General features: G+C 40.2%; 1 protein-coding gene across 4 annotated transcripts in view; it reads left to right on the top strand.

Moving 5' to 3' along the window:
* Window positions 1-15,181, top strand: part of ADCY5 (adenylate cyclase 5) — a 250,104-nt gene that overhangs the window by 200,501 nt on the left and 34,422 nt on the right. For all 4 annotated transcript variants that reach the window (XM_074301403.1, XM_074301406.1, XM_074301405.1 and 1 more), the window contains exons 9-12: window positions 4,429-4,451; window positions 8,675-8,819; window positions 10,487-10,584; window positions 13,053-13,140. In XM_074301403.1, the coding sequence (XP_074157504.1) occupies window positions 4,429-4,451; window positions 8,675-8,819; window positions 10,487-10,584; window positions 13,053-13,140 (354 nt within the window). The remainder of the gene's footprint in view (window positions 1-4,428; window positions 4,452-8,674; window positions 8,820-10,486; window positions 10,585-13,052; window positions 13,141-15,181) is intronic.

Genomic DNA, 15,181 nt, shown 5'->3' with positions numbered 1-15,181 from the left:
GGTAAAGAATCAAGAAGAAAGGAGGGAGAAAAGAAAGAGATGGAAGTAAAAGCAGGAAGGGGGAGAGATGTGGAGGAAAGTAAATTATAATGATATTTTTTTTTCCTTTCACTTCCTCAGTTCAGGGGGATAATCAAGAGTTATCTCGGTGAAGTCCCCCACTCACCTTAAGGGGAAGGACTAAGGAAGGGATGAGGGAGGGGCTGTCCTGCCTTTATGTTTCCTCAGGCCTGCTGTTGAGGAATTAGGTCAGGGGACGGGTCTGGGGAGGTAGGAGGAGCTAATTTAGAATCAGATGATACTGAGTTGGTTTAAGTGCAACAGGATGGATTAAAATTATATAGAGAGAAACACACGAGAGCTCTGTGCCTGAGAAGAACATGATTTACACTCTAGACAGCCTGGTTGAATCCTAAAATCTTAAAAACTTTGCTAATGTGGACAATGGAAACTGGGATCTAAAGAGATAATCCAGAGATTCTCCAATGTATGTATTGGTTATGACACTTAAGCCCCTAACTCCATTTACTTACCAGACCTGTCCTCAGGTGTTATATCCCCCTTTAGTCCTTTATTCTTCTTTTTGAGAGATTGGCATGTTTAATAATTTAAAGTAGCATAAATCTTAATTCATATGAAAACGTAACTTTTTAAAATGGGTGACTTAAAAAAAAAGTTATTTCCTGATATGCTAACCTCCCTACATCTGCAGTTCTCAGGGATACTTCTGCGAACATATACACAACACAGACATATATGTGTGTACACTATACATACACACAGGCACACACGTACGCAGTATATCTTATAATGCACACACGTAACACACACATGGCACACATATGTCCATAAATGCAATATACATATGTATACGCTCACAGTGCATAGTTATACAATGCATTTACATGCACACACAGACACACAAACATACTTATGCAATGTGCACGTGTCATTACACAGGTATATGCAGTACACATGTATACACACATCCATACAGATACTCTAAAATCTCTCTTAAAACCAAGGAAAATGGCAAGGGAAAACTTTGCTGCATGGTGTAGTCTCCCTCTCTCAAATAGGGAAGATGTACAAAACAGTCTCAAAACTGCAGAATTTCTTGCTCTTTGCTGCTCTCTGCTCCTTTTCCTTTCCTTTTCTTCCCTTTGTCCTGATTTTCTCTTCCTTTTTACTCCTTCTTTCAACAGTTTGAGTCTCTCCTAAATTTTTTCCTTCCTTTATCTCTATCCTATTTTCTCCTCTCTTCCCTCCTCATTTCCTCATTTCCAATGACCTCTACCCTTCTTGGCTTTTTCTATCACTTTCATACCCACCATTCTTTCTCGCCTACATTGGCCTACTATCACTAGCATGTCTCTTCCCTGTTCTCTGTCTCTCTCCGTCTCTGTCTCTGTCTCTTTTTCTCTCTCCCTTCCCCCTTCTGTCTCTGTCTGTCTCTGTCTCTGTCCCTCCCTGTGTATCTCTCTGTCTCTCTCCCCCCCTCTCTGTCTCTGCCTATCTCTCTGTCTTCCTGACTCTTTGATTCTTCTACACCCCCTACTCATGCTTGAGTTCTCCCTCACCCCTCTGCTGTCATCATCCTTTCCTTACATGTTCCTAGGCAGCAGATGTGACAGCTCCATGATGCTGCCATTTTCTTGGCCTGGAGCTGGGTTTAACTCATACGCCTCTTGGTATTGGCTCTCCGGAGAGTCTAACTGGGCCACTGTGTAATTAGAATGAGGATTTTCTGTAAACTGCTTTTGGCTCTGATGAGAAGCCTTTGGAGAAATAGGTTCTAAGGCTGTCTCCTTCTGGGTTGAGCATGCTGAGTGTGGCTGATGAGAGTTTGTTGCCTTCCCTTTGGAAGAAACTCTGTAATAGATGGGGAGATTAAGCTACAGTAGAAGCCTAAAATTACCCAGGAAATTGGAGCAGCTAAGTGGTGCAGGAGATAGTACACCAGCCATAGAGTCAGGAGGATCTGAGTTTGAATCCAGCCTTAGACACTTATTAGCTGTGTGATCCTGGGCATGTCACTTAATCCCAATTGCCTCAGGAAAAATAAAAATATACCTAAGTAGGCTAGTCTAGGAAAAAACCCACCTTCTTTAAAACATTTCAAGAATGTTCACTATCTTTCATAATCAGCACCTAATGCCTCCATGAATTGCCTAACTATAGACCCAAAGTCAGGAAGCTTGGGCCCTAGGCTAAGCTCTGTCACCAACTAGTAGGGAGGTGACTTCCATAAAGTAGCAAGAATGTGGGATTAAGAGCCTGAAGATATTAATTTATGATTCAACCATTCTGGAGAACAATTGGGACTATGCCCAAAGGGCTGTCAAAGTGTGCATACTCTTTGACTAATCAGTGTCTATAGCATCTGTATGCCAGAGGTCATAAAAAAGAGAAAAGAACTCACATGTACAAAAATGTTTGTGGTTGCTCTTTTTTGTGGTAGCAAAAAATTGGCAAAGGAGCGAATGCCCATTAGTTGGAGAATGGCTGAATAAGTTATGGCATATGAATGTTATGGAATATTATTGTTCTATAAAAAAGTGATCAGCAAGGTAATTCAGAAAGACTTTGAGAGACTTGCACGAACTGATGGTAAATGAAGTGAAGAGAACCAAGAAAACATTGTACCCAGCAACAAGATTATGCGATGATCAATTCTGATGGATGTGGCTCTTTTAAACATGAGGTGATTCAGTCTAGTTCCAATGATCTTGCGGTGGAGAGAGCCATCTGCATCCAGAGAGAGGACTGTGGGGACTGGATGCGGATCACAACATAGTTTTTTCACCTTTTTGTTGTTGTTTGCTTGCTTTTTGTTTTATCATTCCCCACTCCATTTTGATCTGATGTTTCTTGTGCAGCATGATAAATGTGGAAATATGTATAGAAGAACTGTACATGTTTAACATATATTGGATTACTTGCTCTCCAGGGAAGAGGGAGGAGGGGAAAAGGGAGTGAGAAAAATTTGGAACACAAGATTTTTCAAGGGTAAATGTTGAAAATTATCTTTGCATATATTTTGAAAATAAAAAGCTATCATTAAAAAAAACTAAAATAAATTGAGTTGTTACCAATTACTGAAACACTTTAAAAGATTTTAATTTGAATCCTGGTTTTTAGGATTTTAGGACTACATTTAGGCAAGTCATTTAAACAATCTGTGCTCAGTTACTTCAGCTGTAAAACGGGAAGGGGGTAGAATGGAGGTCCTCTAAAGCCCTTTCTGGGCAGCTAGATGGCACAGTTTTATAGAGCATCATCCTGAGGTCACACAGGCAGGAAGTATTAAGTGTCTGAACCAGATTTTGAACTCAGATCCTAACTCCATTGCAGGTTAAATCCTTCTGGCTGTGACTACAGACAACCTATTTAGTGGAGATGATGGTGCACAGCTAGAATTCAGCTAAGAAAAATCCCACCAAAGGGGGAAAAACCATAAGAAAGAAAAAGCAAACAAACAAATGAATGAACAAAAAAGGGTGAAAATAATATGCTTAATCCATATTGAATATGCTTCAACCCTAGTTCTCTCTTCACCCCCAATTCTCTGGGTGGGGTAATAATTCATTGACAATTCCAGAAAGACAGTAAAAAGTCATAAGTCCCCAGAGTCTCAAGTAAGTTTCCCTTCATACGTCTTCATCAGTAAAACAAAATGGGTACTTATGCAGTATATCAGACTGGGGAAATAGGAGGTGGGCTTCTGAACAGCAGGTGCTAAGAACTGAAGTGACTAGAGATTCAATTCTGCTCAATAAGAGGACAGTGGCACTGGGGAATGTGCTTAGACCCAAGGCGACTCTTCTTGCCAAAGGTTATTTACTTACTCATATCTCAGAGACATAAATTTAGCAATACATGATGTATCAACAGGGAATTTGATAAGTCTGTTCTAGTCCTTCTCCTTCCCTCCATAGCAGCCACACAAATTATCCTTTTCTAGTCTCTTCTTTCCTCCATTACTTCTCATTCTCCTTTCTTCTCTTCTTTATTTTTCTCCTCCTTCTCCTTCTCCTTTTTCTTTTCTTCCTTTCTCATTTTTCTCTTTCTTCCCTTCTTCTTCAAAATGTAGTGTTGGGTTTTTTTTTTTTTTGAGGCAATTGAGGTGAAATGATTTGCATAGGGCCACACTATTAGTATTTGAAGACAGATTTGAACTCAGGTCCTCCTAATTCCAGGGCTGGTGCTCCATTTACTGTGCCATCCAGCTGCCCTCTGTACCATCGATTTAAAAAAATGCTATTGATGACTTTTATTTCGAAATTACCGTCCATCTCTGTCTATATTTTGGCTGTGCCCCCTAGCTGTTAATGAAAGAGATGTAGGCCAGAAGGCAGGTACTCCTTACCATCACGGTACCTTTGTTGTTTAGCTTTATTCTTACACTTCTGTCTTTCTCTTTTTTAGGGTTTTGAAGACCCCAAGGACAAGTGAGTAATGTGACTTTCTTTGCCTCTCTTTCCTTAGTCTTAGAAATGCTTTTAAGATGTCCCCATTGCCAAGATTTCACAAAGACTCTTCATACCAGCACCTTATCTCAGATGAGCCTTAAGGGAGTCTATATACAGTCCTAGGAAAAGGACAGTTCTTAGTCCCCTGGAGTATACCCCTTAGAACTGACCACATCGATCTCTCATTTAGCATACAGGATGTTAAGTCACTCAGCAGGAAATCTGGGGCCCCAGGCAACGGCTGTGCTCCTATTTCTCTCCTTTCCCCCACAAAACATTTGAACTTAAGATCCCTAAACATATATGTTTGCCCCCAAGGGAGGTTTAAATTCCTCCCTCTTTGGACCTCAGTGACTATTTGAAATTCTGTTCCAAGGCAAGAGGAAGAATGGGCCCTTCTAGAAAGATCATTGTTTTGAATGTGTAGATCAGCAATTCTGGACCCTGTTTCAAATTAAAGTCCTTACTCATATCCTTAATTACACATGGTATTCTGACTGAGTGGGAAGTAACAAGGAAGTGGCAAATAGCTGGGAGAAGAAAAGCAGCTTAGACTATATCCCCAAGGAAGAAAAAGAGATTTCTAGTATCTACTCCACTTCCAAAAAGGGATAAGTACGATTCTTTAGCAGTGGATCTAATTCACTTCTCTGAATGGTGTTCTTAAATGCAGAAAATAAAATACACAGGATTATGAAGGAAATCAATTATGGAGATACTATATCAAAATGTCTTTTTAAAAAACAGCTCATGGACCCAGGTTAGAACCCCTGTTCTAGTCACCTTTCACATTCCTATTAATACCAGGTTAAATTTTGGCTTTCAGTATGTTTAACCAATTAATAGCTTTTTGGTTTTTAATTAAGAATTCAAAGAGTTAAGTTTTCTTTCCCAACAGATGATCACTAAGACCTCTCCAGCTCAAATTGCCTGCCATAGCATTGCTACTGGTGATTTTAGATAATCTGCTAGCAGTATTTAAGGATACCATGGTTTTGCATAATTGCCCCATAGGGTTGGTCTGCATTCTCCACATCAAGAGTTCCTCACTCAGATTACATCAGATGTTAGAGGTTCTCCTCTATCCCCACTCTCCAAAAACAAACCAAAACAAAACATCACACATTGGAAATATAGCACCTCTAGGACAGTATTAAGTTACAGGAGGACAGAACTAAGGAGAATAAAGGAGGACATAAGCAATCAGCCTCTTTTCTTATTTTTTCAAAAACTTTTTTAAATTGGCAAGCAATGGCCTTAAAGTCAGGAGGAGTCAAGTTCAAATTCAGCCTCTGACACTTACTCGTTCTGTGAGCCTAGGCAGGTCACTTAATTCCAGATGATTAAAAAAATTGGCAGATATTTGTTTTATCTTCCTTTCAGCTGTCTCACCTCTGCTAAAGAAGCAAACATGCTCTTAAAACAAATATACATAATCAGGCAAAACAAATTCCCACTTGGTCATGTCAACTTGGGTTCATTGTCTCTATCAGAAGGTGATTACTTCCAGCCTCCTTTTTATTGTTGTTGTTCTCAGTATTATTTTACTTTACAATACATGTAATTTTGATGTCCAAAAATGTGTGCTTCATTATACATATTTATTCCATTACCTCTCTGTCAGAACATTCTTCATCTGGAATCATGGTTAATCATTGCATTGATCAGACCAACCTCCTTTTTTCCCAACTCAGTCTGTTACTACATTTCTTTTTGGAGGACTCAAATTAGAGCTAGTCTCAAGCTACAGCAATCTCCCACCACCTCCAGGATTAACAGATTTTGTTATAGAACAATAAAGGAGCATCCTCACATGAAAACCTGGAAGAGGAGGTATTGATCGGTATTTCATTCATTGTTGGTATTTGATCAGACCCAGAGACAAGACAATAAGGTCTTATAGATGAGGAATCTGAATAAATTAAATGAATTATACAAAATTACACAGCCAGTTAGAAACAGAGCTACCAGATCTTAATCTAGCAATCTGAGTAGAAAAAACTTTTCTTCTTGTGAATAATGCAATGGTGTGCCTTCCTTCCTATTTCTTCTGAACTCCCTTTTCCAGTTTAAAGGGCCCAATGGGAGTCTGGGATTTGGTGAAGCACTTGTATCAGGATGGATTCACCTTGGGTTCTTCCTTCTCTCTACCCAGTATGTGACTTGGGGTCGAACAGGGATAAGGAAAAGAGTTGATCTGAGAAGTCTGACAGAGAGAAGAAGACTTTCTGCTCCTTGATTGATGAAGGGAGCCATCAGAGGGTCTAAGATCATAGGATTAGAGCACGAAGGGACCTCAGAGGTCTATTCTACTACAGAGGAGTAAACCAAGGCACAGTCAGGTTTTAAGGTCTGTCCAATGTCAGACAGGGAGTCAGAACCAGGATTTGAACCCAGTTCCTCTGATTTCAGAGTGTCCTTTCCACTATGGGAGGAAAAAGATAGTAAAGGTTGGGGGACAAGATAAGGAAAAGTAATGTCTAGAGGAGGTAAAGAAATACCCTTTAAAAGGGCAGTCAAGGGCAGAGCCACATTCAGCTCCTCTTTCCAAACAGTAGATCACTTCAACTCCTTCTGACTAGATTGTTCCAGAGAAAGAATGTTTATGGAATCATAATGTAGCAAAGATGATTTTAGTTAGAGGTGCTCATCCTTTTTTGTATCATGAATCCTCTGGCAGTCAGGGAAAGCCTTATTGACTCCTGCCCGGGATGATGTGTTGTTTTGATTTCATAAAATAAAATACACAGGATTACAAAGGTTACCAATTGAAATATTTATCCATTTAAAAAAAGTTTGTTTTTAAACAAGTCCCCAGGTTAAGAATCCCTCCCTGCTTTAGATCATCTCTGAGGTAGTCTGACCCTCTGCTTAATGGATAAATATGCTTTGCAACCTCTCCCAACCAGTGGCCATCTATTCACCCTTACAGTGATGGGGAGTCCAACTGAAAATGCAGTCCATTTCATCGTCCTCTTCAGAGAGCTGACTAAGCTCCTTCCCCTTGGCCACATGGGAGGTAGAAAGAAATGAAAGGAGGGTCCTGAGTCTCTCCTTCAGGGTAAACTACCAGACATCCCAAGCATCCCTATTTTGGGGGAGTGGGACTTATTTGATTGAGTGTTGAGACCCAAAGTCTGTCACTGGGGAACACACATGATGCATCACTCTAGGAAGGAGAAAATGAGGAAGAAGTAGCAGGTGGGGAAAAGCTGGCTTTCCATCCTGACTGAGTGTGGATAATTTGGTCACTGAAAATGAGCTCTGAAGAGCTATAGCCTTGGGCTACAAAGAGCTGTCAGTCTACAGTTGGGAACTTGTATTTGGAAAACAAGAAACGAATTTTGCTCCTTTTTCCTAGTCTTCTGCCTTTTCCCTTCATTTGCTCCTTTTTCTTAGTCTTCTTCCTTTTCCCTTCAGTTCCTCTGAGCCACCCCTACCCTTCTGCTTCTCTGCCTTCTCCCTCTAAAAGGCTGTAGGGTTAATAGGAAGATATATGACAAATGCACCTTTCTTTAGGAAGATGGACTTGTTCATTTAAAAGTTGTGCATACATTGGATTTTTGTAAATTGTGTTATCAGACAGATCCAAGAAGCTATCTGGTCAAAGAAATTTTACAATGACACCTTTTTGTAAAGTGATTAAACCTTTGGTGATGAGATTCTGATTAATGCCTGTCAGGTTGCCTTTATGTGAGACATAATTTGTATTGTTGAAAGAACGACATTTGAATTTTCTCAGGATCTCAGTAGCCTCTGCTCCTCCCCTTCACTTTCCCCTATGATGTTTCTGTTATGGGCCTTTCAAGCTTCCATTGTCTTCATAAAAGCACAGTCTACTCCAGAAGTGTCAAACACTCTCATGTTGTCCTCAATCCCTCTGTCTATAGCCCCAAATCAGATGAAAATCTAATCAGGAAATATTTAACAAATAATTAAAATTATTTTTAAAGTTAAATATCCTTTTAAAAAATTAAAAATTTATAAAACATAGGTAATATTAACATGTGGTTTTCTAAGTCAGCACAGCTCTCTCAGGGACCCTTCTGTATGACTTAAAAGTCCCTATTTCTATCTAGGCTTGCCTTCTCCCCGCCCCATGCTCCCATCTCCAGGGCTTGGTCTGGAAACGAGCACATGTTCTAATGTAATTTCTCCCTGGGTGGTATATCTGTCTTGGGTCTGTGCCCCTTCCCCCCAAGGAACACCCAAGAAAACATGAACCCCGAAGATGAGGTGGACGAGTTCCTGGGCCGGGCTATTGATGCAAGGAGCATTGACCGGCTGAGGTCAGAACATGTTCGGAAGTTCCTCTTAACTTTCAGAGAGCCTGACTTAGAGAAAAAGGTAACCCAGTCCTGGGCAGACAGTGGGATTTGGGATGGGGGAAACAGTTTGGGGGAGGGGTAGCACTCAAAACCCAAGCATGCGCTCCTCATCTCAGATTGACCTCTCTAACCAGGCTACTAGTCACTCACTTAAAGTGGTAAATCTCTGGACAAAAACTCCTTAGGTAAACTAGGTGAGGTCCCTTTTGTCAGCCTCTGTTTTTCCACCTGTGAAATGGGGGCAACCAAAAATCAGAGAGTACAAGAGGGATAGTGTAGCCTTTTTTTTTGCTGGGTATCTTTTATTAAAGAGCTATCTTACCCAGCCTTTCTAGAGCCATAGAATAGAGAGATACAAAAGCCCTGAGAGGCCATGTAATCTGTTTTGTAGTTGAAGAAACCAAGGCTCCAGAGAAATGGAGTTCAGAGATACAATCTTAGCGGCAGAGCCAGGACCAAAAGCCAGGTTTGCTGACTTTCCAGTGATCTTTCTGCAACACCACATGGCCTCCCCCAGTGCTCTGGAATGTAAACGAACTTCAGTGTTAAACCGAGGAGTATTTAATTAGGAAGATGGATCTACTATGGAAAAAACCTTTATGTTTCCCCGAGCCAAAGCACATTACTTCTAGGTTATCCACTATGTGGGATTATACGTGCCAGAGTTCGGCACCATTAGCACAGCCTACAGCAATAGCCAGTTGATAAAAATGGAAAAAGGCTGGTGGAGGGAAATGGAGTCCAGGGTTCTTTTCCTGGCCAGACTAGCCCATTAGCTATATTTGGAGATAAGTCATTTAACCTCTTCTGACTTCTGTTGTTTCATCTGTAAATTGGGCAAAATACCTGCTCTACCTACATCACAGAGTTGTGGTTAGGATCTAATTAAATGACAGTTTTTGAAAGTGCTTTGAAAAGGTCAAGTGCCATGCAAATGTCGATTATATTTTTATAATTAATCATAGAATCTCAGAGTATCAGAGCTCAGGGAGCATCTAATTCAATTCGTGTGTTTTACAGATGAGACAGTTTAGGCCAGAGAGGGGCAATGACTAAAAATAGGAATCGGCCTTATTCGTTCAGATCTCCGGGAGCTGGCTGGAGAAAACAAATGAGCGGAGGAGAATGGGCAACAGAAATCGGGCTTTTGTGGCCCTGGGGATTGTCACTAAGTCATGAGCTTCAACTGCTTTTCTTCCGGAATAGAAGTTTGTTTTATTTTGCTCTCATGTGACTATTATTCTCTGAGAGGGAGAAATCAGAAATCCCCCGGTTACTTTTCCCCAAATACTTGAGCTTGGGGATTCTTCTGCTCTTCATAGTACATACTATGTCCCTGTGAGTCCTGGCTGGGACCACTGGTGCCCTTGGTACTCAGAGAGGACCAAAATGGCCTCGGAATGTTAGTGCGTCTGACTGGCTGATCAGACTGACATGGGCCTGGAAAGCTCTGCCACAGGCTGGGCAAAAACATGCACATTGATCCTGGAGATGTCTCTCAATGTTCACATCTCACATTTCTTTTGAGCCATTGCAGGACCTGTGGGTGGGCATTAACTCTGCCATGCAAGACTGGCTGTATTAACTGATGTGGCCCGAGTGACTCATCCAAGTGAATTATGGAATCGGTGTTGACTGGTTCTACGTTCCAGGTGCCTTTCCAACCTCTGCCTTTTCTCCTCTCAGTACTCCAAGCAGGTGGACGACCGCTTCGGTGCCTACGTGGCTTGTGCCTCCCTTGTCTTCCTCTTCATCTGCTTTGTCCAGATCACCATCATGCCGCAGTGAGTACTTCTTCTGCCCCACGCTTTTTGAGTGCAAGCATTTCGGGTCTCAGAAGAGTAGGCAACTTGCTTCTCTAGTCAACAAAGCACATTTTAGTTCAAAAACAAGATGGACTTTATGATATTGGAGACCTGAGTTTGAATCCTGCCCCAGTCATTTACTAACAACTGTGTGACCCAGGACAAGTGGCTTCATCTCTCTGGACCTCAGTTTTCTTATCTACAAAATGGGGGGGGAGTTGGACTTAATATCTCTAAAGTCCCTTCTAGCTGAAAGTCTATGAACTGAGGAGGTGAGGAGAGTGAACATGGTTCGTGGAATTGAGAGTAAGGTTTCTCAATGTAGGAGATTCTTAAAAAGAGGAAAACACGGATGTCTGAGTTGTGAATGTGAGTTATTCACATTTAGTCACACTAAACATTCATCCAGTTCATTAATGGGTCATACGCTAGCTATGTGGAGATTGTTTCCATATTTGTCTGAAAGGAAGAGCAGTGCTAATTGTAATATATGTAAGCTCATCACCTTCCCCACACCTTTTGGTGTATAATTGCATATCATCAATTGCTCCATCACTCTTTGCTTTAGCAGTTACATTGATCAATGCATTGGATTGCCTCAGTTTCTAAGTTATGCTGATGTCATTTTATCCTTTGGCAGCAGCTCTTTAGAGCTAGAATTGCCTGAAGTTACTCTCTCACAAATCTTCTCTGTAGGGAAGCTTAAAAATCTACTTTAAAAAGTGGGTTCTTTTCCTTTTTATAAAGAATTTCTTTTTCTCCTTCCCATGTTGGTTTGACTGTTAAGTGCAGGCGTTTAGGAGAGGCTGGAACAAATACCTGGCTTAAATGGCTATTGAGTATTCACTTTCCCTTGGGAGCCTTTCATTTTCCTTTAATTCAACAAACAGTACTTAACTCCTCTAAGCCCAATCTTCTGTTATTGAAAGAAAAGGAATTTCAGAAGACTTTAAAGGTGTGGTTTTTTGTTTGTTTTTGCTAGCTCCCAGTGGAGAGATTGACAATTCAAAAATGAAATGCACTTGCTACCATTATTTTCCTTCCCTGGGGATTCCCCCCAGGCTCAGGAAGACTGGTATCTATCTTCTATAATTGTGATTTCCCTTTGAAAAGTTCAGAAAGGAGGAAGGGATAGAGAGCTCAAACCCATAGGCTATTTCCTATTGAAAACATTGTGATTGAAGTGGGGAATATGGAAATAGGATTTCTTAGAAATTGGACAAGGAACAGGAAAAATGAAATATTATTTTTACTCATTATAGGAATTAGGAGACAATAGGAGGGGATGGATTTAGCAGATCTTCACTGTTCTCCATAAATATGTGAGTCTAGTCTATACCCTAGTACCACGGACAAATGCCAGTGGGGTCCACATTAAGATTCCTGATATGTTATAGTGCAAGGAGACATTTCCAAAAACAGCTGAAAATTTTATAATGCAACATTAATTTTTGTAATTTCTTATGAAGTCAAGAAAATATACTCCATATTTTAAAGGAAGAATAAATAAAACATCCATAATCCAGACAAACAGGGCTTGCCCCACTTAGCCAAAAACATTCCATCTTCTTTTGACTTTCATAGACTGACCTGACCCCCTTCTGCAATCTCTCCTCACCTTAGATCCCTTTAAGGTTTAGCTCAGATGTCAACTCCTCAGTGAAGTTTCTCCGGATTCCCTAGTTGTTAAATCCCTTCTTCCCCCCCTTCATTTCTTTTTAATTTGCTTGGTGTATATTGTGTTTACTTATGTGTACATGTCATGTGTCTCCCAATCTCCCTGCTACAATGTAAGTTTCTCAAAGCAAAAAGTAGTTTGTCTTTATATCCCCAACAGCTAGCAATGCATGACATATGTTGGGTACTTAATAAATTATTTTATGAATGAAAGAATGAATGCATGAATAAAAATTAATCAAGTGATAGAAAAATGGCTAAAATATTGAGGTTCTAGTCTTCTCTAGGCTTTTGCTGCTTCTAAGTGATCAAGAAACATAACAATAGAATAATGGGTACATTTTGAAGGGAAAAAACATTTTTGTGGGAGGGAAGAGTTTTTTGAATCTGTTTGCAAGTTTATCACCAAGTACATTCTGAGAAAATAGAGTAAATTCTGTCTCAGAATTCTCTTAGAATTTATTTCAAAATTTTATCTAGAAGGATGTTTTCAGTTCAGAATCCTGGATCCAGAGGAAAAAGCTAGGGTCCATAGTTGTTCTTTTATAATGTGTAGTGTGTCCTTTTCCTTGTACTACACAGGGCCTCTCTGAATAGCCCAATTAATGTAACACAAAGCTACAGAGGTACTTCCCTCTGGATGCCTGAGTATGGAAATCACCTGCTCCCTGGAAGCCAGAATAACTGCCCTCTCCTACTTTAGTGAAGGAAGCCATAGTTCTTTTCCTCAGAATGCCCAGGAACCCTTCCAACTTTCTCTTTGCTTCCAGCTCCATGTTTATGCTGAGTTTCTACTTGACGTGTTTCCTGCTGTTGACTATAGTGCTGTTTGTCTCCGTGATCTACTCCTGTGTAAAGGTGAGTGAGCAAACAAGTTTCCTCGATGGCCTCTTTTCCACTGAAGAGTCTATAATGTTTTTGAAGAAGATAAAGAGAAGGGAAAAGAAGCCCTGATTCTGGTTTGCTGAGCACAGGGCTGTAACCAGGATCAATCCTGGAGCTTGTATTTTTTTGAGATTCAATATTATTCTTAGGACAGAGCACAGGAAGAAGAGAATGGCATTGTGGTCACACATCTGTGGTTGTTAGTGTTAACGAGCAAAATTGGAAGGTTGATCGGTGGGGAAAGAGCCGAGATATTTCACTGTGGGCCTATTTGTAAGAAAAGCAGATGTGCACCTTGACAAGACTGTATCACTTCTGCTTCTCCTTTAGGATTCGTTTCTGCCAGGTTTTCATGTGTTAGGGATGATGCAGAAGTGATACATTCAGAAGTATTTGCCCCAGGCAGAGTCCAGTGAGCTCTGATCCTTCAACCTTAGTGGGAGATAGAAAGGTCCCCAAAGTACATATATAAAGCTATCTGTCCAAAATGCCATCAATGTCCCAGACAGACTCAGAAGAATATAAAACTGAAAGGGATCTTAGCGACCGTTAATTCAGGGGATCATAGATTTATAGCTAAAGGGGACCTTACTCACTATTTAGTTTGACTCTCTGATTTTACAGATGAGATAGGAGAAATGACTTGCCGTGCTCATGCACTTGGTTAATAGTATGGCAGTTATCCAGGATTCTTTTAATTTCATTTTTGCTCCTTGACTAATTTGGGTCTCTTTCTGGGACAACTGTACAGCACAAATAACTTATGGTTATTTCTGAAAATCATTTTTTGGTTCCATTTTCACTACTTTCCTTTCCCTTTGCTGTGCTTCATTTGCTTAATGCCAATATTGCCATTCTGGGCAATGGGAAGGGGAAAGACTGATAGTGGAAAACATATCCATTCCTTTATGGTATCTAGTCCCTTTCAGCTTCCTTCACTTTCCTCTGTCTATTACAATATCGTATTCTTTGTCAGAATTTGAAAGCTCCCACCTTAATGTGCTATGTAAATATCTATTATTATTATCCTTCTATCCTATAATACTGAGTAACCACTCCAGGGTCACAAAAATCTAGGTTTATTCATTCTTCCTATCCCTTCTGGATTGTAAAATTTTCTTTTTGCTTCTGAAGAGGTGGAAGCTTACCTTCTAGAAAACATCCCCTTTTGCTATATTCCTGGCGGGAACAGCAGTATAAGGCCAGCTATAGAGAGCTCCAACCAAAGGAAAAACCATGTTTTCATCCGTGGTCCTCAGGGCTCTTCCTGCTGCCTTTCCTGGTCTTAGGCATTTCTCCATCTATTTCTCTAATTGTATAGAATAGGGCTTCTTAAACTTTTGTTTAGCTCACGACCAACCCCTTTAGCCCAAGAAAATATTATACAACCATAGGTATATGGGTATATAAAATAGGCACATAAATCAGAATTTACTGATAACATCATATTAGTTATGTGATCCCATATGGGGTCATGACCCACAGTTTAAGAAGCTCTGTAACAGAAAATCTAGTAAGGACACTATGACATTATCATTGCAATAATACCTCCCTCTTGCCTTTGGCTACTCTGTAATTATATCTCAGTATAATCTTTTCGTAAAAACAATAACAACAAACAATAGGGAAGGGACTTCCATCACATCTGTTAGTGGAATCATTCCAGATTTTTATTTCCTGCACTGTCAGGAAATTCTTTTGAAGCTTCAACAGCTGGTTGATCACAGCTCTAGGAGAAGAACCCAGTTCTCCTGACTTACTTTGCTCTTCTCACTAAACAGGGCTATCTCTAAGGTTCTGCTCCTTCTGGGTACATGAGAGACAACTACTCAGCATTCCCCTCTTTAAATTCTTTTGAATTTGACATTTTGACTGAGAAGTGTTAATATATACACAAATGATAATTACACACACATACTGAGGCATGAAGTATATGATCCAATTGTCTCTTATTTCTTGATTCCTTTTCACCAAGAATTAAAATAAATATAGTCGATTTAGAACAGAATGCAGC

This window comes from Sminthopsis crassicaudata, chromosome 3 (assembly GCF_048593235.1).
Source record: "Sminthopsis crassicaudata isolate SCR6 chromosome 3, ASM4859323v1, whole genome shotgun sequence".
In the NCBI taxonomy this organism is placed as follows: Eukaryota; Metazoa; Chordata; class Mammalia; order Dasyuromorphia; family Dasyuridae; genus Sminthopsis; species Sminthopsis crassicaudata.
This window is presented reverse-complemented; position numbering and strand designations above follow the sequence as displayed.